General features: G+C 46.7%; 1 protein-coding gene across 3 annotated transcripts; it reads left to right on the top strand.

The window, feature by feature from the left end:
• The first annotated feature begins 709 nt into the window (after positions 1 to 709).
• Plekhb2 (pleckstrin homology domain containing B2) lies at positions 710 to 26349 on the top strand. 3 transcript variants are annotated; one of them, XM_041655995.1, is made up of 8 exons: positions 710 to 822; positions 8186 to 8230; positions 10789 to 10941; positions 11497 to 11599; positions 14128 to 14167; positions 15560 to 15649; positions 17217 to 17322; positions 23645 to 26349. In XM_041655995.1, exons 2-8 carry the CDS (start codon positions 8194 to 8196, stop codon positions 23782 to 23784), a joined length of 669 nt encoding a protein of 222 aa, XP_041511929.1. In that variant the 5' UTR covers positions 710 to 822; positions 8186 to 8193; the 3' UTR covers positions 23785 to 26349. The 3 variants fall into 3 exon arrangements, with proteins under 3 accessions (XP_041511929.1, XP_041511931.1, XP_041511930.1); XM_041655997.1 differs by lacking the exon at positions 710 to 822 and adding an exon at positions 835 to 922; XM_041655996.1 differs by lacking the exon at positions 710 to 822 and adding an exon at positions 2305 to 2396.
• Positions 26350 to 26363: the final 14 nt, after the last annotated feature.

Below are 26363 nucleotides of genomic sequence, written 5' to 3'. Positions count from 1 at the left end.
ATATACACCAGTTGTGTATCACCACGCTCTCTCTCTTTTTTTCTTAATTTCTTTGTTTTCTCGAGACAGGGTTTCTCTGTAGCTTTGGAGTCTGTCCTGGAACTAGCTCTTCTAGACCAGTCTGGTCTCGAATTCACAGAGATCCACCTGCCTCTGCCTTCCGAGTGCTGGGATTAAAGGCGTGTGCCACCATCGCCCGGCCACCATTCCCTCTTTATGAGCTAGCTTTTTGTTTGTTTTTGTTTTTGAGACAGTGGCTTTGTACCCCAGGCTGGCCCCAAACTTGTGATCCTCTTGACTCAGCCTTCCCAGTTCTGGGATTACAGTCCTGTATTAACACACCCGGATCCTTCTTCATTTATTTCTTTAATCGTTATATTTTATATTCTAAGCTATAACAATCCTATGTAACTTATTGCGGAGACTTCCAGCTTTGCTCCTTGGTTGCTATTTCAGTTTGGACAGCTCCATTTCCCAGTTTTGTTGAGCTCGCAAGACCTCTTTTCTGGCTCCCGGATGTTCCAGGTTCAGCTTGCCCTTGGTTTTGGCCGCCACGCACTTATCCACGAAGCTCTGTGTTTAGAGGCCAAGATTAGGATACTTAGAACCGCCTTTGAGCTGGTATCTAAGCTCCTGTTAAGTGCTTCAGGCTCTTAACCCTTCAGGCTCCAGCCCGCACCCCGGAGGGCACCTGCCTCCCGCGCATGCGCGCGAGGCAGTGACGCAGGCCCTGGTCTTGCGCGCTCAGCCAAGAGTGGAAGAAGCCAGCGACGACCTTGCATTTTCAGCCTGATTCCTGCTTAGCGGCCTGATCTTTCGCAGGTGACTGTGCCCGCGGTGCCCCACTGCGCTAGCGTGCGACCCTTTCCCGGACCTCCCCTGTCGGCGTACCCCATCCGGCTGTGCTCCACGCCCACCCGGGGTAACCCGCTTTGCTACACCCCCCCCCCCCCTCCAAGCTTGTCTCTGGGGGACGCCAACCTTGCTGGCCGCGCCCACTTCCTCAGCCTCAAGTCCTCTCTTCTTCTTCGGCGACCCCTCTCAGCCCCCGTTCCTTCTCCCGTCTCCGAAGCTCCCCCCTTGTTCTTGCTCTCTTCCCTTTCTCGAGCGTCTCTATTCTAACCTTCCCTCTTCCCAAAAGTCGCCTTCCTTATTGTAACCTCCCTCCCCCAGCTCCTGCCTCCCCTCCAGTGTCCTTACCCTGATTGTACTACCTCAGCCTCTGCCTCCTCTTTACATCCCAAAGTGTCCAGAATCTTGCTTGTTTTCCCTCCATCTCCTACCTCCTTCCCCTTTCCTCATCCTTATTGTATCTCCCTCCCCTTCCTGTCTCTTTCCGTGTTCCCCATCCTGGTTGTATTCCCCCCCTTCCAAGTCTCCGTTGCTTCCCCCTTCCTCGTTCATTGTCTACGTCCTGATCTGTGTCTTTCTTGCATAGCCACTCTTAATGATTTTGCCTAGCCTAGCACCCCTCCCTCTTTTCCTGGATCCCTGCGGGCTTCCCCAGTGTTTCCCACCATAATCTTATCCTTTCCTGTCCCACGTCTGGTCCAGTCTCGTGCCCCTCCCCTTACCCCAAGGGACCTTTCAGGGTTCCCCAAAGACCCACATCCTGATTGTATCCTCTCCAACTGAGCGCATCCCTTCCCCAGTGTTCCCTATCCTAATGGTATCTTCCGTAGAGCCGCTTAGTCCTAACATTCCTCCCCCCCTTCTCCACCATGGCGGGTGAGATGGGGGGGGCACTCTGCTGAGGATGGGACCTCTCTGGCCCCTCTTAATAATTCCTGTGGCCGCGCAAGGGACCGCCGCTGCCTCACGAAGACCCTTGGGATATCCTCGGGTCACCGTTGAGCAGCTCTGGTGGGCCCTCCCGTTCCCTGCGCTTTCATGGTCTGTGGTCTTAGACCGTCTTTAGTTTTAGGAGTTTGATTGTACAAGTGTTTGTACAGCTAGATCTAGACCTTGGGAGGTCAGACATTTTTATTTGGGGTAAGCAGAAATTGTTTGTTGTAGCTCTCAGTTCATAAAGGAGTGGAATAATCCCCAGCGTTTTAGAGTAGGTGGAGAGGTCACAGAGTTTAGAGACTGCCTGGCTGATTCAGAAGACACTGATCAATTCCTTCCAAGAAGCTGTGTGTGTGTGTGTGTGTGTGTGTGTGTGTGTGTGTGTGTTCTATTTTACTAAAATAGGAACGCTTTTCTCTTGTGATCTCAGAGGCAACCAGTCCAGGAAGTGACTTGTCCCACTTTACAGGAAATGGTAGGTGGACAACTGGGATTTATTGCCTGCTTTCTTAGGGTGATGAGTGTTTGCTGAAGGAATCATTGACCAAACATGGCTGTGTGTCCTCCAGCCTGTGCTGTGGGCTTGCCTCTCGAGTGAAGAAGGGCAGGTAACTGGGAGTGCTGCTGCAGGCTTCTTCCTTAGGGTGTTTGGAGTGTTTCCTGGGCCCAGGACTCTGGGTGGTCAGTGGGCTATGGTTAAGACAGGAGGCTTGGGAAGGGACCCTCTAGCCAGGCAGGTGCTTGTCTGGGTTTCTCTAGTGTCTGTGATGTTTATTTTAAGTGTGAAAGATTTCCCACGGATCTTCCTCAGGACAGAAATCAAAATTCTCTTAGGGTGTTTTCCTGTCAGACACACAGTAGGTGTTTGGTAACTTAAGGGTGTTAGCTCTCCTTTGTAAGTAATTTCTCTGATAATAAAGACTGAGTTTATGAAGTCAATCTCTCTCACTCTCTCATCATGTCTGTCTCTGTCTGTCTGTCTGTCCCAACCCCTTTCTATTCTCTTATTTCTCTGTCTCTGGAAACTGAGCCTGTAAGCTGTGGTTTTGGCAGAGAGCCAGTGATCTGAGAGGTTTATACCCTGAACACCAATGAGTCAGCTGCAGCCAGCAGGTGATATATCCCGGGGCGGGGGGTGGGGGGGTGGGCAGGACGGACAAGCAGTCCGCCATTCCAGTCACAGTCTCGGGCTCTCTGGTCAGGAGGTCAGCCTAGTCCCTGAAGTTTATGGCGTCTGTGCATTCCTCCTTCTTGTCTGCTCTTCTCTATTACAGTCTCTTTTTAACTGGGTTTGGGCATTCCTAAAGATGCTGAGTCCTGTGTTCCTCCCTGTGCCACCTGGGTCAGGGGTTAACTCAGAACAGCCAACCATGAACAGATTCCTTTCAACAACACATGTTACACACGTGTCCTTAAAATATAGAGGTTAAAAGTGCTCTTATATGCCCTTCCTGCCCCTTGTCATTCCCTATTATTAATAAGAAGTCATATCTGTGAATACTGTATCATATGGATGGTGGACTCCTGCTGCTGTGCGCTTAGGTAATGCTTAATATGGCTTCATTCCTGTAAGGAACTTTCCAGCATAAAGCTGTATATACCATTTGCAACATAAGCAGTTAGGCTGGGGAGATGGGTAAAAAAAAAGTTTCCCTGAGGCCTGCAGGGCTCAGGAGCTAGGAGGCAAGAAGACCAGGGCAGAGCTGAAGAAACTCCCCAAGTGTTTTGTTTTTATCTGAGAGACAGTGTTATGAACCCTCTTAATCTTTTGTGAAATAGGAAGTTTTTGTTTTTTTGTGCATCCTATAAAAACAGCACAGCCTTTGATGGATTTGTTCCATCCCCTGTCCTGTCAGAGCGGCCACATGGAAGTGTGCTCCTGTAGCACTAGCTGGAGATGGGGTGAGTGGGTGGATGGGAGGCAGGTTCTCCTTAACTCCTGAAAACTTGCTGTGCTTTTAGCTCGGATTCATATGTGGCTTCTTTCTTTTTTCCAGCCTTTCTTCTGCATTAGTGGATGCCAAAGAAAATAAAGAATTACTTGATTAGTGTCAGCAACTACCCAAAACTACATAGTACAAACTGAGAGAGGAAAGATGTTATTAGGTTGTATTTCTTGAACAACCCAGGACCATCTGCTCAGGGATAGCCACACCCACTGTGGTCTAGGCCCTCTCACACCAATTATTCATTGAGAAGATGCCTACTGGCAATACCCTCTAGGCAATCTGTTGGTGGCTTTTTCTCACTTGAGGCCCCTCTTCCCAGGTAACTCTAGTTTGTGTCAAGTTGGCAGAACAAAAATAATATATACCAAAACAACAACAACAGAAACAAACTTGATGAATCTACCTACTTTATTTTCTAATAATTCTCATTGCTTTCAAATTGGAGGGAGGAATTTTAGTGACTGTATTATAGCAAATGAAAGTCAGGAAACACTATTATGATCATATATTTTTAAGATTCATAAAGACTAATGTTTCTAAGCATAGACTGTGGACCCGGAAGACCTGTGTTCAAATCCCATCTTAATTTGTCACATTGGGCAGCTAATTTGGTTTGCTTTTTCATCTGTAAAATGAAAATAGATCATTTACTTGACAAGACTATGGAAAACATGGCTGAAATAACATACAAGTGTTTGCCATGGTGCCTGACAGAAAAAAACTCAATGCAAGGTAGCTATTTAGCAGCAAGTTAAAAATACCAGGAGAGTCAGTTTCAAAGATTAATACCGACTGTCAACTTGACAAGATCTAGCATCATTTAGGAGACAGAACTCTTGAGTTAGCCTGGGAGGGTGTTTCTAGATTGGGTTAACGGAGGTGGAAAATCCACTCTAAATGTGGATGGCACCCCTCCCCCCCCACCATGGGCTGGGGTTCTGGACTGAGTAAAAAGACACTGAGCTGAGCATCAGCATCCACCTGCTTGATTCCTGATGACGGATGCCATGTGACCAGATGCTGCATGTCCCCACTGCTATGACTTCCCTGTCACGATGGACTCTATCCCCTCAGCCTGTAATCTGAAATAAACCCTTCCCTCCTTAAATCACTCTTGTCTGTTACCTTGTTACGGCGATGAGAGTAATAGCTAATATACTTCACCCTGGCGGTGGGGAGAGTACCCCCAGGATACATGACCCAACCAGTCTCTGAAAGGACAGAAATGCTTCTCTTTCTTTGCTTGGCATGCTGAGTGCCACATGCTCTGTAGTTTACCCCTGCGTGTCACTATTATGTGTTATAGATGCCATGATATGTCCTATTACAGGATCCATACATAAGTTGAGACTCGCCAGGAGCCCATAGTTAAGAGACTTTCGAATATTAGGGAGAGTTGATTTTTAGATAGACTTTGAATATTTTAAGAAACTTTGGACTTTTAATTTGTTGAATTTTTAGTAACAATGGGACTTTAAAAAATTTAAATGTTTTATATTGTGCGGTTGGCATTAACACGAGACTTTGGGGATAAACAAAAAAGGAAGGGTTATTGTTTCATAGTGTTATATTTGTGTGTCAAGTTGACAAGGTGTCATTTGTTTTGGTTTGGTTTTTGTCAGCTTGTCACAAGTTAGAGTTACCTGGGAAGAGGAACCTCAACTGAGAAAATGCCATTAGAGTCTAAGTAACCGGAAGGGAATTTTCTTACTTAATGATTGATGTGGGTGGTACTGGGCAGGCAGTCCTGGGTTGTATGAGGCAGCAGACCAGCAGGCCGTAAAGGAGCAAGATGATAAGCATCATTTGTTTCTCCATTGTCTCTGCCCTGGTTTCTGCCCTGAGTTCCTGTTTTGGTCGTGAGAAGTAAGTGAAGGCCATTAGTAAAGGTACCATCTCGGTCTCAGTAAAAGTGCCGGGATGGAAGGAACCACAAAATTGAGGCTTGGCATCATGTGGCAAGGTCAGAGTCCCTGAAGAAACTTCTTCCTTCCTTTGATGATAGAATGTGGTGTGTAACACTGAGCAAAATAACCCTTTCCTCCCCAAGTTTTTGCGGTCGTGGTGCTTTATCAGAACACTAGAAACCCTGAGACAGTCTACGTGAAGGTAATTTTGATGTGTCAGTGTTAAACCTAGCTCTGGCCTCAAGGGGAATGTGGTGGTTTGTTCTTAGACAAATGTTAGTGACGACCATGGCCCCAGGATATGGATTCATTTTCCCTGGGTCTCAAGTGCCCATTTTCACTCTTTTAAGCTGCCCTTTTGATATAGTATCTACTTCTATTTCTGTCTGTCTGTCTGTCTGTTTTTGTAACAGTTTCTCACTGCATAGCCCTGGCTGGCCTGGAATTCACTATGTAGATAACGCAGTCCTCAAGCTTCTAGAGATCCACCTGCCTCTAGACCCTAGAACCCTAGGATTAAAGGCACATACCACCAAGCCCAACTAGTTTGAGGAGCTTAAACAACAGCAGCCAAGCATGCCTGAGTGTGCAGTGTGGATGAATTCAGAGGAGGGCATAGGATCCCCTGGAACTGAACTGAAGTGGTTGTGAGCCGGCTGCTGTTGCTGCTGGGAACTGAACTCTGCAAGAGCAGCGTGTGTTCTCAACTGCTGTGCTTCTCTCTCATCTGCTTGCGGTACCGCCTTCCAGCCCCCAAGGAGCTTTGAAAAATTCTTTGAGGAAACGAGAATCATTTTGTTCTGGAAAATATCTCATGCGTTTCCTTTGCTCTTTCTCTATGGTTTGTTTTCAAAATCACATAAACAGGAGATTTATTTATTATTCTGAAGGTTGAGCCCAGAACCCTTCTCTATGCCATGCTATGCTGTGGCTGGGTTGTAACCTTAGTTCCTAGCAGATTTTTTTTCCTCTTAAAATGTTTATCTAAGCTGGGCAGTGGCGGGACACACCTTTAACCCCAGCGCTCCGGAGGCACATACATGTTATACATAAAAACCAGATTACAACTGGAGGGAGTCGCTTCTCTCCTCCCCACCACTTTAGGTCCTGGAGATGGGGATTGAACTCAAGTCATCAAGCTTGGCTGCAGAGTTCCTTAACCATCTCTCTAGCCCTTCCTTTTTCTTTCTGAGAGAAAGATACCACCACCACCACCTTGTCTCCCTCTTTTTCCCCTCCCCTCCCTCTCTGATTTCTTTCCTCCCTCCCTTTCTTGCTCTGCTTTCTGCTTCCCCCTTTTTTCTGGTGCTGAGGGGTGGCACCCAAGGCACACAGGTTCCATTCAAGTGCTCTGCCACTGAGCTGTAGCCCAGGCCTATTGCCTTTTTGCTTGTGGTTATTTTAACCCAGAGCTCTGAATGTTCTTGATTTTAGAACATTCTGTTTTTGACTTTTGGGATACAGTGTGTGCTATTTCGTTGACAGTGATGCTGCTGTGTTTTTATGGGGAGAGCCTGGGCCTTGGCAGCACTAACAAGCCAGACAACCACTGATCCCTACCAGACCAATCAGACAGACAAGTGATAATGAAAAAGCCGCACACCCCTTTCCACCATGTCTGCCTTACAGGGTCTGATACGAGGTTAAGATTTATTTATTTTTCTATTTATTTACCTATGTTTCCCATGTAGGGTTGTTTTGTGTACGTCTGTATTACATGTATATAGTGCCTTCAGAAGCCAGAAGGTGTTGGGTGCCTGTTACGGGAGAAAAAAAAAACTTACAGATCACCGTCAGCCCTCTGCGCAACCAGGAAGGGAGTCTAGTCGAGGGTGGAGCAGGAAGTGAAGAGAGAGAGAGGAGAGGGAAGTGGCCACATTTTTAAAGGGAGAGAGACCACGCCCCAATGGGCTGGTATCTCAGCAGCGATAGGCTGGAGGAGTGGGAGGACCTCCCGTAACACGTGCCCTGTGATTGGATGTGTTGTGAGCCCCCATGTGGGTGTTGAGAGTTGAACCTGGGCCCTGCGGAGCCATCTGTCCAGCACCAAGGTTTAGGTTAAAATAGAAGGTTAGGAAGTATACGTAACTAAGTAGTTCTGGAAGGAGTGCATCACTGGCTCGTTATTGGTTGACTGTCTCTCCTGTAAGGTGGTCTCACAAGTTGCCAGAGCTGAGTGACGTCTTTTTCCAGGAGACTTGGCTCCCCTCTGGTGGTACTAGGCTTCTGCCTTTCCCTTCCAGCACTCAATGAGTGGTTCTATAGTATGAATGATTACCTAGAAAGTAAATGAAACAAACACATCATTCTTAGTTAGTCTTTATGGTGTCTAGGATGAGACTGGGAACACATTTGATGCTCTGAGATAATTTACTGATTTCAATCAGTAACTGTTGGAAATTTTATTGGGAGAATGTTCATGCTGTTAGTCACTGGGAACCTAATTCAAGCCAGTTTAAAATGCAAACCTCCCCTTTGGCTTAGCAGAAAGCCCTGGATTAGGGTGATGTCTTCTGAACCTGTCTGCTCTTTCTCCTGCAGCTGACGGGATGGCGTTTGTGAAGAGCGGATGGTTGCTGCGGCAGAGTGAGTAGAGACGCTTGAGTCTGCTGAAGCAGATCATGTTTGTAAACAGTCACATCTGGTCAGCGCTGTTGTCTTGCATCTCCTCTGGGAATTCTTGGAGCTCCTTGAACTGTTTGTGGAAACCCGGAGTTGATAGGAACTGGAAAGTGCGGAAGTCCCCACTCCTTTCCCTTTCCCTTCCTCAGTCGTGCTCTTTGTTATTAAGGGTCTGACCACGCCTGGGTTCCCTGCCTCTGGCCTCTGTGTGTGTGGGATAGCCTGTCCTATGTGGGGCCTCAGAAGGATCAGTAGGGAGACGTGTCTTGGTGGGCCCACTGGCCTTCTGTTTCCAGAGGAAACTCTGTTCTTTGAGCTCGAGGTCCAGTCTCCTAAATCTGGCAGCCGTGGATGTTTTCTTCCATCCAGCTGTTCTCCTAGGCTGCCACTCTGACCTGCTGTCAGGCAGGGAGAGCCAGTTACCCCTTCCCAGACCTGGAGCAGTGCTGTGTTCCCCAGGTCTGCGGGTAGCCTTAGCCTAGACAAGGTGAATAGAATAATGCTGACTTACTGATATTTCAGAGGGTGGCCTCATTCCCAGAGGGCTGTCCCCCAACCTCCTGTGAATGGGGGACATGGGCCTCTTTGCTCAGACCCAAGGACAAGTCTTTTGCCAGTTCTTTGGCTGGCCTCTGGTTTTCTCCTTAAACACCACCATGCTCTTGGAAGGTGAGCCTTTTTTTTTAAAGTTATTATTATCATTCTTACATGTTTTTCCCATCCATGATGGAATGTTGAAAGGCCCAGTCTTGGGTGGGCCTTGTGCAGGTATGCACAGCTGCTGTGTTCATGAGTACAATGGCTGTGTTGTTTACTGTCACAGCCTGGGAGGCCAGCTCCCAGGACTGCACCCAGGGTTGCGAAAAGAATGCCTCTCAGAGCACTGAGTAACTTAAAAATATTTCTTCTCTGTCTTTGGGCTAGACTTTTCTTTCTGAGGGTAAAGAGAGAAACACACGCTTTCTGATGGTAGCTTAAGAAAAAGAGGAACAAACACAAGCTTTCCTAATGGTAACCACCTTACTTCATCTTGAATAATCTCTCTTTCCAGACAGTCTCTCTACACAGTTACATCTCTTTACATACAATTACATATCTCTCTCTGCATACACATGTCTCTCCCCTGCACAGCCGTACATCTCTCCACGCAGTTACAACTCTTTACACAGCTCACACGTGCTTCCTTTCCATGCCTCTCTCCTGCAAACCCTCTACCCACTCAGCTGCATCTCTTCCAGCTTCTCTGACACCACTTCTCTCCATCACACAGCTCCCCTCATAGCCAAAGCTTCTGGACAAACATGAATCACATCTTCAGGGTCACGTAGCTCTTCTTGAATAAACAACAAGAAACTGAACCATACTGCTCACACAGTTTCTCTCAGTCTAGGAAGCTTGCGCTGCCCGGCCAGTGAGCAAAGTAAGCACGTAGCTCTAAGTGGTCAGGGTTCCCAGGCAGGAAGTGACATTGAAATTCAGGACTTAAACACTAAACAGTTAATTGACTGAACTTGTGGTTGGGGAGTGCGTGCAGAAAGTTCATTGCTGAGAGAGTTATGTCTACTAAAGTTGCTTCGTGCTCTGACCATGAATCAGCAATAAATACCTGGGAAATTGACCTTGTATTTTCATCTCTAGGGGCAACCAGTTTGCTTTCAATTTGTTATAAAGTCTAAAATTAGTTGTCTTTGTGACTGAGAGTACTATACTTTTCTATGTCAGTCTGAGTAATGAATAATATCCTAGTATTATTTCTATCATCAGAATTATAAAGCAAAAATCATCTTCTTGACCATCCATACCTATATGTGTGCCCGCAGATGGAACATTTTCATGAGATAAACACGCAAGCAGTAGAAAAAATACCCATAGCTGGTTTTAGTGGCATATGAGAAAAATGACAGAGACAGACAATCATTTACATTCAGGGACCCCATGACCTTTCCAAGTGGGGTTCCCCATCAGAGAATTATTCATCTGGTGGGTTAGCCCGTTGAATACTGGTTGTCACCTGCTGTATCTTCTCAGTGTCTGGCAGTATCCAGATGGCAGTGTTCCACAGATCTCTTCTCCATCCTTTGGCATTTACATGTGCCCTGTCAGCTCTTCCTTGACATTCCCATAGAGGGGTTGCAGTCTCAATTTCTTGTTTATTTCACTACTTGGGCTTTGCTTAATAGCCTTCCTGTGCTTGCACTGCTTTTTTTTTTTTAAAGATTTATTTATTTATTATACAGTGTTCTGTCTGCATGTATGCCTGCAGGTCAAAAGAGGGCGCCAGATCTCATTACAGATGGTTGTAAGCCACCATGTGGGTGCTTGGAATTGAACTCAGGACCTCTGGAAGAGCAGCCAGTGCTCTTAACCGCGGAGCCATCTCTCCAGCCCCCTGTGCTTGCACTGTTAAAGTGGGAGTGGCAAGGCCATGCCTGTGTCTGTCAGTTTTCTGTGGGTGGCCAGTTTCCGCCACACCTTTATTATTTTAGCTCAAAGATGACTTTCCCTATCCCTCCACCCCTCAGGTACTATTCTGAAGCGTTGGAAGAAGAACTGGTTTGACCTGTGGTCTGACGGTCACCTGATCTACTATGATGACCAGACTCGGCAGAGTGTAGAGGATAAGGTGCATATGCCGGTGGACTGCATCAATATCCGCATGGGACATGAGTGTCGGGGTAAGCAGTGCCCAGACCTGCCATGCCTTCTTTCCTGACAGCCTGCTGCCAGTATCAAACTGGGTGCTGGCCGGGCAACCATAGTGCGGCCTAGGCACACACAACATCAGCATCATGATAGATGGACCCCCCACCCCCCCATTGGAGTTAGGCCTTGCCTGCTTCTCTTCATCTTTGGAGAAGGGCCAGACTGCTAGCAATACCAGGAAAGGTGGTACGCTCTTAAGTCATGCTGGTTTTCTGATTTAGACACTGCGTATATGTGGTAGTCTACTCAGTTTCTTGAAACCATGCTGAAGTACATTGGTGCGGGGCTCAGTCATCCTTCCTTTATGCTCACTTTACGGGGAACAAATGGCGTCTTCCTTGCCAGCTAGCTAGATTGTTTCTCTCTTGCTCCTTAGTTAGGCCCCTGGTTTTCCCTACGTAGTGATGCACCATCTTGTTCTTCACTTCCGTGGGTTGTTATCCCTAAGAATGAGTGAGGAGGGAAAGAAAAACAAAAACAAAAAGACAAGCTGCAGCGTGGTCCTTCATTCTGCTTGTTTCTCCTAGACATCCAGCCTCCAGATGGGAAGCCCAGAGACTGTCTGCTGCAGATCGTCTGCCGAGACGGCAAAACCATCAGTCTCTGTGCTGAGAGCACAGACGATTGCCTGTGAGTTTTGATTTTATTATGAGATTCTTTAATTGACAGTATTTTCTGCTCTGATTTCCACTTGTCAGGAAGGGAAAAGAATGGGAGTAGAATTTCCCTCCAGGCTGAGACTGAAGGAGAGAAAAAACGGCAGGGGCCTTCCTTGGATCTGATTTCTTTCTTGGGTGTGTATGTCTGTGTGTGTGTACATGCGTATGCATGGCTGTGTGTATATGGAAAGACACACGTGTGCCATGGCCAGGGTGGAGGTCAGAAGACAATATCAGTATGGATCCTCATTTGTCACCTTGTTTTTGAGATGGCCTTGTTGGGTTTTCATTTTCCCATGAACTCCCTGAGAGTCTCCTGTCTCTCCTCATTTCTTTGTAGGAGTGCTGAGTTTTACATCTTAATGTTAAACATCTGGATTTTTTTTATGAGTTCTGGGGATTCAAACTCAGGTCCCTGTACTCTCAAGGGCAATGCTTTCACCCACCGAGTCACCTCCCGAGTCCCCTTTATTCTGAGTTCTTTCTCTCTTGCTCAAGCAGTGTTGTGGTTTGCATAAGAATGGCCACTGTAAGCTCCCGTATTTGAATGCTCAGTCATCTGGGAGTGGCACTGTTTGAAAATGATTAGGAGGTGTGGCCTTGTTGAAAGTGCAGCACTGGGGGTGAGCTTCAAGCTTTCAAAAACCCTGCCTAGCCCAGAGTCTCCCTGCCTGTGGATCAGGATGAGGCTCTCTGGTACTCCCCAGTGCTGTTTGCAAGTTGCCATGCTTCCCTGCCGTGATGATAATGGACTAAACCTCTGAAACTATAAGCAAGCCCCCAATTAAGTACTTTTTTTTTTTTAAAAAAAAAAATAATAGTTGCCATTGTCATGGTATCTCTTCGCAACAATAGAACGGTAGCTAAGACATGCAGGATTCCAGAGTGAATGGCAAAACCCGTCACACTGGTCTTATGTGTGTACAAGAGATGGGGCGGGGGGGGGGGGGGGGGGGGGGGGACTGATTGATAATGTAGCCCTGGCTGACTTAGAACTCTATATCTATATAGACCTTACACTCAACAGAGATCCATTTACCTCTGTTTCCCTATTGTTGGTATTAAAGGTATGTGCCACAATGCCTGGATAAACTTTCTTTGGATCTATTTTTAAATTTTTACTAAAATTAAAATGTGTGTGTTTGTGTGTGTGTGTGTGTTCCGACCCTTCGTTGTTGCATAGCCTTCTCCTGCTGGATCTGCACCACGTCAGTCATGTTGGACTGAGGACCTTAAAGTTTGACCCCATTTTCATCTGATTTCATGTGTAAAGACCCTATGTCCTGGTGCGTCATACCCATTGGTACTAGGACCATGAATTGAGCGTGTCTTTTGAAGGCATGTAATTCAATCCCCTACAGAGACCTCTGAGGAAAGATGGGGAAATAAACGTGGGTTGTCTTCTCCAACTGTCGAGTGAAGCGAAAGCTTTTATTTATTTACCATCTGTTTATACGATGGATACGTTCTCTGGCTGAGCCCTTCATTAGGGTTCATCCTCTAGAAATATTTACAGGAGCTACAAGGGAAGCAGGGCATGCTGGGGTACATCTGCCATCCCAGCACTTGGGAGGTAGGGGTGGAAGGATCAGGAGTTCACAAACAGAACTGGGGCACCAAGGTAACAGAGAGCAAGCATTCTTTTGGTTGGTAAAAGTGTTGCAGGCATGCTGGCTGGTTTTATGATGGCTTGACGCACGCCTGACACACGCCTGACACATGCCTGACACCGGAGGGGAGGGAGGCTCCCTTGAGAAGGGCAACAGTCTCCATGGTCTCTGCCTCAGTTCCTGTCTCCAGGTTCCTGCCCTGTTTGAGTTTTGCCCTGCCTATTTTTGATGCTGAACTCTTTATGGAAATGAACCCTTTCCTCCCCAAGTTGCTTTTGGTCATGGACTTTCATCACAGCGATAGTAACTCTAACCGAGACAATTGAAATCGCTTCATATCATGGAACATGGAATAGTTATTAAAAATGAATTAGAGGCTAAGTGTGTTGGCATACAGCCGAATGGCCATACTCTGCAGGCTGAGATGGGAGGATATGGAATTTGGAGTCAGCCTGGGTTACACAGTAGGTTTCGAGCCAGTGCTGGCTGCTGATGAGAAGGTTTACAGCACATTTTACAGGGAAGAAAATATGAAACGTAAAATCTAAAGTATATTATGTTTAAACAGTATAGACTATAAACCGGTTCTTTAAATATACATCTTTTCTTAGTTCATGTTTTGAGAAAAAGATGATTTGGTGGGTCTTGGGGTAAGGCCTGAAGTTTTGTTCTGTTTATTCTGATGTGGTTGGGGTGGTAGAAGGCAAGGTCTTCATCTACAGCACAGGTTTGCCTCCAGCTCATGGTAGTCATGGTGTTTAAGTCTCCCAAGTGCTGGGATTACAGGCTACAGGTCTCTCTTTAATCAAGCCTTTCCAGGACTACTGATGCTAGCCTGTTTTAAGAATCACTGGAATGTTGGGTTTGTTTTGTTTTCTCTTTTCTCCAGGGCTTGGAAGTTTACACTGCAGGATTCCAGAACGAACACAGTAAGTTGCCCGTGGTGGTTCCTGTCCTGTTTGCACATCCTGGTTCTGTGTAGCAAACTGGAGAATGGGAGGTGGGGAGAAGGAAGTGGAAGAGAGAGGGGAGCGGTCTCCTGACCATGCACTGCTCCTGGAGCTGGACAGAGCAGGGTGGCTCTTGCTGACAGTGCTCACGCCAGATTACGGTAGGAGGTCCCTGTTGAGATCTGAATATGAGACATCCCCTATAGACTCACTTGTTTGAACACTTGTTTCCCAGCTGGTGGAGCAGTGTGGGAAAGTTACAGAACCTTAGGATGTGGAGCCAGTGGGGGTCCTTGGGGCGGGCCTTGAACCTGTCTTGACTTCCTATTCAGTACTGATCCAGGATACACTGTGAGCAGCTGCGCCCTGCCTGCTGCTGTGTCTCCCTCTAGAACTGTAATCCAGAACTAACTCTCCCTCCCCTGGATTGTTCTCATTTGGTTATTTTGTCGGAGTAATGAGACAGTAGCTAAGACTACACCCTCCTCCCCAGGGGTGTCAGTCCCAGTGATTCCTGCTGTCCGTCACCTTTCACCGGGTTTGCATCACCTTGAATTCTGCTGTATCTTCAAGTAAAGCTTCAAAAAGAACCACGGTGACCACTTTATCCATAAGATCGCAGCCTCTTAAGAAACCAAAACCTTCTTGTTTTTGTCCCTAATTTTATTTCTGACCTTAGGAGATACAGAAACCATAAACCCTGTTGTAACCCCGGCAGAACCTTTGTGGTCAACGTGTTCATTCTTAGATGGGGCTCTACTTTTTTGCAGTATCTTTGTAGGGAGTAAAGGGTAAAGTAGATCGGGCTTACAGAAGAATTTGTGCAGGTGGAAATGAACTCAAAAACCCAGTCCTGCTCCTCTCAGCCAGATCCCGTTCCTCCAAGCTCACTCCAGACTCCAGTTGTCTATCTTTCATGCACAGCCCCTGCTCATGAAATTAGTATTGACGACTGTATTAGAATTAATATAGTCAGCAAAATCCCACCCAGCACAATTCTTTGTGTGGATTTTTAAAAAGAGCTACTGTTTTTCCTTTTCCCCTGGGGCGTAGTTCTTGAATTACAGAAAGAGCATGCTCCTGGAGCCCTTCAGATGTGACCCGATGGAGAGAGGTGACTCTTGGTCTAAGCGTTGGGCAATGGTGGAGCCTCTAGCATCTTCCCAGGCCAGGAGCATTTGCTCCACTCTGACTGGAGGGCTGAGCCAGAACCCTCCAACTTGCTGCTACACTCAGAGGGTGTTGTAGTGAGGCTGGAGGCCCCCCCTGGATCAGCAGGAGAGGCCTGTCCTTCTCAGAGAGCTGAGGCCTGTTGATCTTTCGTTTGCTGAGTAAATGTGCTGTTGGTCCTAGCCCCCTTGTCTTACACAGGCGTACGTTGGCTCGACAATCCTGTCTGAAGAGACTGCCGTGGCCGCTTCACCGCCCGCCTATGCTGCCTATGCGGCGCCAACCCCTGAGGTAGGGATCAGATCTGAGCAGAGATCGGGCAAGTGAGGGAAGCTGGGGCTCTGTTGCTCTGCCATTTCTGTTTGTCTTTTCTTTTGTTTTTTGGTTGTGGTTTTATTCTTAATCTTGAGTCAGTATCGGGAAGTTAGAAATACACTCAGAATCTTTCCTGGTTATCACAGAATATCCCTCATCCTCTTTACTTCAGTGAAACAGCAACTATTGAGCTAGTGGTGTAGCTTGGTTGATAGAGCATTTGTCTCACAAACTGGAGGCCCCGGTTCAGTCCCCAGCACCGCATAAACTGGGGGTGGCAACACCTGGACTCTCGGCGCTTGGGTGATGGAGGTTGAACACTCAGGAGATCTAGGTCATTCTTGGACTCTCAGCGCTTGGGTGATGGAGGTGGAACACTCAGGAGATCTAGGTCATTCTTGGCTGTAGAGGAGGTCAGCTTAAGCTAGAGATTCTGCCTCAAAAGAAACAAAAAAGTCTAGTGTTTATATATATATTTTCATGTTTAGATATTTTGTTCGTAAAGGTTTATTTTTCTTTTTCTTTATGTGAGTGATGGAGATTAAGCTCAAGGCTTCACACATGCTAGGCCAGTTCTTTTCCACTGAGCTACCTCACCCACGGTTTATAGATTTATTTATTAATTAAAGGATGTGTATGTATATATATGTATATTTATGTATGTATCTGATACATGTTTATTTGTGTGTTGGATTGGTCAGGCTGTGGGAGTCAGTTCTTACCTCACACCATGTGGATCCTGGAACTTGAACTCATGTTCGCAGGCTTTGGTGGCAGGTGCTTTTACCTGCCAATGCCATATAACTAATTACTTGACTTCTTTTTCTCCCCCTAAGTATTTATTTTATTTAATTATGTGCATGTGTGTCTGTGGATGCAATGTGCACATAAGTGCAGGTGCCCCCAGAGGCCAGAGGCATCATGTCCTCCAGAGCCAGAGTTATAGGTGGTTGTGAGCCTCCTGATGTAGATGCTGAGAGCTGAACTCTGCACCTTTGGTGGTAGGAGTAGGGTCTCCTGCAGGTGATTTGTATGTGTTTGCTTAGCGTGGAGGAGTTAGCTACTGTCTGCAAATATTGCCTCTTGCTAGGCCGTCCCTTCTTTGCTTCTTTGGGCAGAGAAAACGCACTTCTTCTGAGGTCTTTTTTGTCTATACTCATTGGAATTTCTGAGTTAATAGCTTCTCCATTATCCAATCTAGACATGCCATAGTATGCCTGTAGAGGTCAGCAGACACCCATGTATGTATGTATGTATGTATGCATGCATGTATGTTAAGTAAAATAAAATCACATCATTGTTCTCCCTCCATTCCTACCCCCAATACTTCCCAAGTGTGCCACCCCTCTCCATCCCCACACACCCCTGCTCCTGGTCAGAGAGTGAGTTTTAGGACTTGTTCATTCCTTCCATGATGTGAGTTACAGGATGGGATGCATGTCACCGGGCCAGGTGACAAGTCCCTTTACCCACTGAGCCATATCACCAGCCCCTCAAAACCCTCAAAATTGTATTTCTCACAGGGCTTTCTCTTTTTTTTCAGGTCTATGGCTATGGTCCATACAGTGGCGCATACCCAGCAGGAACTCAAGTTGTCTATGCTGCCAACGGGCAGGCATACGCTGTGCCATACCAGTACCCATATGCAGGTAGCTCGTGCTGCCTGCCGCTCCTGGTCTCTGCATACGGTTGGGGGCAGGGGGGATTCCTATGTTTCAGTTTGAAGTTAAATGAGCTGCTCTTTCTCCTGGAGACCCCAGATGAGTCTGTCACTCTGACTTCTGCTTATTTTTTTTTCTTTAATAGTCTTCGAGGTGCTAGAGTAATTTTAATTTTAAAAAATTCCATTTTATTTATTTTGTGCGCATGTGCCGTATTTGTGTGTGTGGATGACTGTGTGTCACAGTTCATGAGGGGACGTCAGAGGACAACTCGGGTGACAGCACATACTGTCACATAAAGGACGACTAGAAACGCGTCCGTGTGTTCATAGTTGTGGTCGTTGGAATGCCATGTCCCCGATATTGTTGGACATTCAAATACTTGATCCTCAGGTGGTGTCAATGTTTGGGGAGGCTTAGGGGTGTGGCTCTGCTAGGGGAGGTGCATCACGGAGGGCAAACTTTGAGGTTTCGAAAGCCTTGAACCGTTTCCAGACAACTCTTCGTTTCCGGCTTATGGTTTGAGATGTGCGCTCTCAGCTACCGTGCCTGGTGCTTGCTGCCCCAGGTCCTTCTTATGGTGATGAGCTCTTGTCCCTCTGGAACTGCAAGGCCTAAATATCCCCCTCCTTCTGTAAGTAGTCTTGGTCATGGTGTTTTATGACAGCAATATAAAGGTAGTGAAGGCAGAAGCTGGTACCAAGGAATGGGCTATTGTTGTGATAGACCTTAACATTTCGGTTTTTTTTTTTTTTTTGAAGATTGTGGAAGGCTTTGGGACTTGGCCTAGAAAAGTGGCTGAATGTTGTAAGCAAAGCAGAATGGGCCATCCTTGTAGGCTCTTGGGAGGCAGCAGTGCTGAGAACAATGTGAACTGTGGAGGCCCAGCTAGAGGTTTTAGAGAGGATCAATATCAGAAACTGGTCTAGAGACCATTCTTGTGATATTTTGGCAAAAAAAAAAAAAAATGTCGCTGCTTTCTCCCTTTGTCCTATGAACCTGCCTGAGGCCCAGTTAAAAGTAATGGACTAATTTCTTTGCCAGATAAGATTTCATGGCCTTCTGAAATACTGACTGCATCATGTGGTTATTAGTGATCACGCTTACACAGGTCTGCAATGTAAAAGAGCAAGCAGAGCAGAAAGAAATATAAAATGTAGTTTCAAAAGAAAAAGAGCACCAGGAAATTTAATGCTGCGACCAAGGTTTGTGTTGAAAGAGATGAGGAGGCCAGGTCAGCACTGGGATAAAGGGAAGGGTGCCTTAAGGCAGGACTTCACCTAGCTGGGAAGAAGCAAACAAAAACTATCGCAGCCGTGATTCTAGGAAGCTAGATTCCATCTCAAGTTGACCGTCAAACCTGGTAGCATCGTCCTCACAGTGCTGGCTTCATAGTCATGACGAAGACAACACGGCCACGTTAAGAAAGACTTGGTGATTTTGTCTGTATAGTACATGGGTCACCTCAGGATGTCAGGCAGAGCTGACTTCAGTTTTACTCTCAAAGGTGCTTGTAGAAAGTGGCAGGGATAGGGTTGGGGGATGGTTCAGTGGGTAGGCACTTTCTACCAAGCCTGGCAACTTGAGTTCAGTTCCTAAGATGCACACAGCTGAAGGAGAGAACCAACTCCCCCAGGTTGTTCTCTCACCCCCATGTGTGCTCTGTGGTGCATGCCTATTCCCACAAATAAGTAAATAGACTAATTTTTTTTTTTTAAAGTGACAGACTTTCATTTGGGCTTCTAGAATGAGCCTGCAAGAAACTCACTTGCAGTTTCTGTGTTTTCTTTATTGGTGAGAAGAGTTCTCCCCCAGCTCTCCCCCCCTCCTTTTAAAAATTAAATTATTTTAAATTGTCTGTATGTGTGTGGATAACGTGCACATGGCCAAGTAGGCCAGAGGTTTCAAGCCCCCCAGCGTTGGAGTTGTAGGCAGTTGTGAACTGATGGACCTGAATACTAGAAACCAAACTCGGGTCTTCTGCTCTTAAGGACCGAGGCTTCTCTCCAAATCCACCTCCTCAGCGAACTCTCTGAGTTGTCTCTACACATATCTAGCTTTTACCAGGCATAATTCAGACAGTTCAAGCTTGTTGACAGCGCTTTGGCATTAGGCTTCCTGGTGACTCACTGCAAGGCAGAGTCAGGAACTGGTGAGTTCACTGGTGGCTTAGGTGGCTTTCCACGCTCATCTCCTGGAGCTTCTTTAATGTCACATTCCGTAGATCTTTAACTGTTAGTGTGGGTGAGTCTGTCTTTTGTTAGTGGGCCATGCTGATGTATATTTGAGCGGTAAGGCTGTTAGTACTGCTGGAGGAGGAAGTAGAAGGCAGAGGCGGAAGCAGAGAAGGAATTGGGGTGAGGGGCAGAGGTGGGTGGGGTGGCGGGGCAGAGGAAGTGGAGGAGGAGACACAGAATGGATGGACGGCCGTGGCACCGTGAGAGGCCGCGTACTCAGAATTCTCAAGGTTACAGCACATTTGTAGCTTCGTGTGGCACATCTTAGCAATGTGGACAAGAAGATTTTCCCCAGACACTCTGCTGGTTTTCTTGGAGTTTGCACAATTCATTCTGCAAAGTCCTCCAAGAACATGAAATTCTCGGTTGTAGAGGAAGGACGTGAAGATGGTGTCTTCCTGTACCCCTGGCTCCTGGGCTGAGCAGTTCAGGCACCATGCCACAATCTTTGCCCTCTGTGATTACATCTTTGATGTTGCGACCTTTGAAGTTCCCAGATGTCCCTGGTGGGTTTCTCCTTTAGTGGGTATCTGTGAAGGAGTGCCTGCTGGGGCTGGTGTACCTAGCTCACACTGAATGAGAAGCTTCTGTTTAATCTTTTAGCTTAGGCATGGCTGTAATCTAAAAGTCCATAACAGAGTCGGGGCAGTGGCCTCTTAAAAAACAATGAAATCCTCCGGAGAGACCTGTCCTGACATTAGATGGAGAGTAACTGGTGCTGTTGTCATTAGCCCCCAAGGGGCTAGGACTGCAGGTGTGAGCCACCGTGCTTGGCACCGCGCTTGGCGGCTGACTCACCTTCTGTCAGGCTTTGCCCTGCCTCTCCCACATTCTTCTCATTTGTCTGTCATCCCAGCAGGCATGGTGCAGAGGGCTGCCATGGAAACCAGAGGCAAACCTCTGTAGCTTTATTGTCTACGATTGGGCCCTGTTTATCAGTGCTCTCATCTTCACACCGTTAAGGGGTTTGGCCCTGGCAAGCAGAGAACCCTGCTCTGTCAGTAAGTTCTTAGAGAGTGGTGTGTATAAGGTTTCAGGTCCTCTAGTGCCTCTGTTCCAGAGGCCACACCCCTGCAGCTCTCTCCCCAGGACTGAAAAGCAGCCTGTGCTCTAACCTCGCAGTTCTTCCAGACAGTTGAGTGCTTTCCCCGGGCAGCTTCGAGCCTGCCTCCACGCAAAATCCAAGGCTACTTTGAGTTCTGGCGCACCCTTATCCTCGCCTTTGTGGCTAGGTCACATCGTATCCCCCCCCCCCCCCCAGAAACTCCCTTTGTTTCCCCAGAACTGAAAGGAACTGAAGGCATTCTTCCTAGTGGTCATGGTGCTATATTTGTCTTAGTTACTTTTCTGTTGCTGTGATGAAACTCCATGACCCAGGCAGCTTATAGAAGAGTTTGTTGAGCCTTACGGTTTCAGAAAGTGAATCCATGGCTATCATGGAAGAGTATAGGCACATGTGGTACTGGAGCATTAGCCGAGAGCTTGCTTCCTTATCTGAGAAAGAGAGAGAGAGAGAAAGAGAGAGAGAGAGAGTGTGTGTCATGGGCGTTTAAACTCTCAAGTCCCATCCCCAGTGACATCTCCTCCAGCAAGGGCATACTTCCTAATCTTTCCAGAGCAGCTCAGCCAACTGGGGATCATATTCATATTGATATAGAAGTAACTTGAAGAATTGATGTTGGCTGGATGGTGGTGGTGTGTGGCTTTAATCAGTATTCAGGAGGCAGAGGCAGGCGGATCTCTGTGATTTCAAGGTCAGCCCGGTCTACAAAGCAAGTTCCAATACAGCTAGGGCTGTTATGCAGAGAAACCCTGTCTTGAACCCCCCCCCCCCAAAAAAAAGGCATTGAAGATACAAAGAATATATGAATAGACATAAAGTCACACAAAGTAGAATGTAACCAAGGGAGTACTACCTCTGCAATGCACCAAGATCTGTAGTATGCTAACCAGGCCTGTTTCCTATTGTTCTTTTTCATTGTAGATCTGCATAAGAGTGATCACTAATAACTGTGTGATTTAGTCAGTACTAGGCTGTCTTAAAATCACCTTCTCTAATGAGATTAGTCTAAAACTCCTCAATTTAACCTCAGGAAGATTCTTAAGACAGAGGTAGAAAGCAGCCACGTTCTTTTCCAAAATACCACAAGCTTAGTCTCTAGTTAAGTTGCTAATGTTGTTCCCTTCCAAAACCTCTTGAGCTTTCATGGCCTACATTTTCTCAGCACTGCTGTGTTCTAAGTGTCTACTAAAATGACTCATTCAGCCCTACTTCCAGCGTTCAACTGCTTTCCTTGTCCAATGTCCCAAGGTCTTACACAATACTCCAAACGTGGACACTTTTGGTCAGACCTGTGACAGTAATAGCCCATTCCCGGAACCACTTCTGTCTTAGTTACTTTTCTATTGCTCTGATGAAATACCGTGATCAAGGTATATAAAACTTATAGAAGAGTTTACTGGGGCTTATAGTTTCAGAGGGTGAGTCATGACCATCATAGAAGGGGACAGGCAGGCATGGTACTGGAGCAGTAGCTGAGAACCTACATCCTTATCCACACATAGGAGGCAGAGAGACAGAGCTAATTGGGAATGGTGTGGGCTTTTGAAATCTCAAATCCCAGTCCTGGCGACACATCTGCTCCAACAAGGTCACACCTTCTAATTCTTCCCAAACAGTTGAGCCAACTGGCGGCCATTCTCGTCTCAACCACCACCTTTCCCTAATAAAGTTCTTATGAAGGATGATCAGCTTCATCTCTACAAGCATGTACCGTCCTTTTGCCTTTTAGATAGGTTCTCACTAGGCAGCCCTGGCTGGGCTGAAACTCGCTGTGTAGTCCAGGCTGGCTTTGAACTCACAGATAGCCTCCTCTCTCTGCCTCCCACACGCTAGGATTAAAGATGTGCACCACCATGCCAGGCCTCATGTACCATCTTTTAAAATACAGTTTTTATTTATTTATTTTAAATATTTATTTATTTATTTATTATGTATACAGTATTCTGGCTATGTGTATGCCTGAAGGCCAAGGAGAGGGCACCAACCCCCATTACAGATGGTTGTGAGCCACCATGTGGTTGCTGGGAATTGAACTCAGGACCTTTGGAAAAGCAGGCAATGCTCTTAACCTCTGAGCCATCTCTCCAGCCCCTAAAATACAGTTTTAGATTTATTTATTTACCATGTATGAGTGTTTGGGCTGTGTGTGTGTGTGTGTGTGTGTGTGTGTGTGTGTATCAGGGGCATGCCTGATGTTTACAGAGATCAGAAGAGGGCATTGGATCCCCTGAAGCTGTAGTTATGGATGTTTATGAGGTACCATGGGGATGCCAGGTCCTCTGCAAGAGCAGCAAGTGTTCTTAATCACTAAGCCATGTCTCCAGACCGTAATTTATCTCATATATATATATATATATATATATATATATATATATATTTGAGTCTTCATATATAACAGTGTCTTCCTCAGCATATATGTGATGGGTCTTGGGGAGATTTGGGTTGAACTCACTGGAACCACCTGTTAACACATTAGTGAACACACTGGTCACATGGAGAGTAGACACAGTGTTTGTGTAAACTGGTCACATGGAGAGTAAACAACAGTGTTTGTGTTAAGGGCTCCATATAGCCAGACTTTCTTTGGACCACTTATTATTAATTATGAAATTATTATTATTAATTATGAAAACTTGGTCATAACTTAGGTTCGCTCCTTACTAGCTCCTAAAACTAGAATTAACTCTGCCCTCTGCTATGTGGCTTACTACCTCTTTTCAGTTCAGTCCCTCTGCATCTTGCTCACAAATCCCTGCTTCTCAGAATCCCCCCTCCCCTGCCACCCTGCAGTAGTTCCTCTCTCTCCCCAGGAGTCCTGCCTATCCTCTCCTGCCTAGTTATTGGCCATTCAGCTCTCTGTTATCCAATCAGAAGGTGCCTTGGGCAGGTGAGGAAGGACAGGCACGTCTTCCCACAGTGTGATCAGCTATCCCTCAACTGCACCATCTTTTCCATGAATGTTGCATTTTCAGGTGACATCCTAAAGATCTCGTCTTCTCTTCTTTTATAGGAGGAGTTTATGGACAACAGCCTGCCAATCAAGTCATCATCCGCGAGCGGTACCGAGACAGTGACAGCGACCTGGCCCTGGGCATGCTTGCTGGGGCAGCCACAGGCATGGCCCTGGGCTCTCTGTTCTGGGTCTTCTAGAGCCTTCAAGGTCTTCTGTGCATCGCTTCTGTTAGTCCTGTGTGCAATAATTGATCTGCAGGGCATTTCTGTTTGTGACAAGTGTCTTTTGTAATAATTTAAATAGTTCCTTTGGAGGTGGTAATCTGATGATTGTGACTGACCTGCAGGGGGACCACAGAGACGACCTTGAAGTGTACTATAAGCGGGAATCTGAGTTCTTTGGGGTACTGGCTTGCACCAAGTCTTTCTTAGGGAGCTCTCAGATGGCCTTATGTAAACACACCCATTTAAATGGGCATTTTCTGCTCAGTTAGGTCCGGTACTTAATCAAGGGATGATTTTCCCTGCTATGCCAATAATAACGCTGATGGAGGAGGATATGAATGAGTGTGGTAAGAATTCAGCTTCTTTAACTGTGAAATTTCACTCTAGACCTGGCCGCATATTACTGTAGAGCTGTGGGCTGGTGGCCCCTCAGGGCGGAGTGTGAGAAGCCTCGGTAGCTCCCAGGCGCCTGCCAGATTGACTGCTCAGGATGGAAAGGGACACTCGCTCCCTTTATAACTTATGCTCCAGGAATCTGTCCAGTTTTATTCGCTTGTTATTCTCCTGTTTGCTTTTCCCGGGAATAATTGGAAATCGTCTCAAGTTAGGACTTGATTTGAGCCTCAGAATTTGGGGACGTTTACCTTTAAACCCTGCTGAATGAAGAATAGTGAGTGGCAAGTGGGCGGAGAGAGGCTGGCATCTGCCCAGTGATGTGTTGCCAGTGTTTTGCTTTAGGTTTGTTGGTTGCCAGCTCAGTTGCCAGCCTCTACTTGCAGAGGAAGTATATGAGGGGAAGGAAGGAGAGCCTTAGTTGTATTGTACCTGTGTCAGACCCGGGGCCCAAGCTGCCCAGGGCACTCTTGAACTCCTTGAGAGGCGTGTTCTGAGCAGTGGTAGGCCCTATGGCTGTCCAGAGTGTGGGGATGAACCAGAGCTGGGTGGGGACGACTCCGGTTCCTAGGGAGACATGAGACTGGGTCGAGTCTCAGGGGTTTGTTTTAATCCATGTTAGTGGGGATCCAGTCCCTCCCGTTTTCGTGCCTGACCCACTCATACTAGAAAAGCCTACAACTAGAAAGTGCCCAAATGTGTGATGCTCTGGGAAGCCCACAGTCCTGTTTTCTGGGGAAAATGTATTTCTAATATTAGAAAATACATGTTGCATACATTTAAATCTTCTGTTCATGTCGTAAAGCTTCTAAGTCCAGCTTTGTGACCGGCGTGCTGTAAACCGTGTCCTTTCACAAAGGGGGGCAACACTGTGAAGGCCCTGTCCTCTACTCACACAGCCCCCTTTCTCCAGAGTGTGCCCAGCCCAGCACGTGTGTGCTGCCTTGCTACACTGCTTGGCAGCTTTCTCTTGGTCAGTTCAGTCAGTCTTGAACGTATCTCCATGTGAGACAGTTGCCAGGTAGATGCGATGGTGCCCGTGGTGTTTTTCTGCCTACTCCTAGGGGACTTGTTGACATAGCACTGCCCAGTTCTGGCTGAAATTTGCTTCTCTGTCGTCTCTGGTAGAGGGCTTTGTGGCAACATGGTTCTAATGGTTTATAGTGTCACCTTGATGAATGTAATGTTGATTTCACATCCCGTGTTGTAAGAATGGCTTTCTCACAATGTTATCATTCTTAAACTCCATGCTTTACTTACAAAACATTAAAATCAGTTTTCAGTGTTGCATAGGGACATTAATTTCGAACGTAGTTACTGGGGTTCCTAGAACCAGAGAGTGTTGAATCATGCCCCTGAAGTGCTATTGAAACAGAACTGTCTCCTACTGTCCCCTGGGTGTGCCCTGCCTAGACCTTGGCCCCAGTGGAACTAGCTTTAACAGGCAGCCATAGCTGAGCCTGATAGTATCTTGCCACCAGTTGCTTGATTCTGGAATGAAATACATTCTGGATATGAAGAATGGACTCAGGCATTTCATTTCCTTGGCTCCTATCCTCATAGATGCTGTCCCTTTGATTGCATCAGCCATGTTATTTGGCTCCTCAGTCAGTCATGGGGTTCATGAGTTGGCGGGAGCCATATGTTCAGGGTTGAGAAGCGTTTCAGGTCCATGGACTTTTACCTAAAGACCCAAGGCTGGAAGAGGTTGACTGCCGACATACACATGACTGATTTCATTGCGCTCTTAGTTCCTTGAGTTAACAACTTTCCATGTGAAAGATGGAAGCCCGAGGGCCATGTCTCAGATCATCACTTGTCAAGAAGGCCCGTCTTCACATATGTTAGGTCATGAGTGCCCACAGTAGCTCGTGGAGCGGAGGAAGTTCCTGCGGTGGAGACAGGATGATCCAGACTTATTTTCACATGTGTTGTTGCTCCTACGTAACCTTTTATTTTGCCTTCTAGTCTGTGTAGATGAAAGGCAGAGGACACAGGCAATCTTCTTGTGATTGCTTTTGCATTTCTGTTACTCTGCTGTGTCTACAGAGCCCGTTTCCTCCCCCCCCCCCCCGCCGTGTGCACAGTGTGTGTATGTTTGTAAGTGAACTTGTTAAAATATTAAATGATCATTAAACTTAAGCTATGTTTCGTTGTTT

The sequence above is a fragment of the Microtus oregoni genome, unplaced genomic scaffold, assembly GCF_018167655.1.
Source record: "Microtus oregoni isolate MIOR12 unplaced genomic scaffold, Mior012 000007F_ref0000211, whole genome shotgun sequence".
Taxonomy (NCBI): Eukaryota; Metazoa; Chordata; class Mammalia; order Rodentia; family Cricetidae; genus Microtus; species Microtus oregoni.
Note: the sequence above shows the minus strand (reverse complement) of the source record. Positions and strands in the feature narration are given on the sequence as shown.

Excerpts from the sequence above, each read along its gene's own strand:
- Plekhb2 (XM_041655995.1), top strand. The coding sequence starts at position 8,194 with ATGGCGTTTGTGAAGAGCGGATGGTTGCTGCGGCAGA. Across the intron at positions 10,942-11,496 it reads CATGGGACATGAGTGTCGGG|ACATCCAGCCTCCAGATGGG; the intron begins GTAAGCAGTGCC and ends TGTTTCTCCTAG. Across the intron at positions 15,650-17,216 it reads ATGCGGCGCCAACCCCTGAG|GTCTATGGCTATGGTCCATA; the intron begins GTAGGGATCAGA and ends CTTTTTTTTCAG.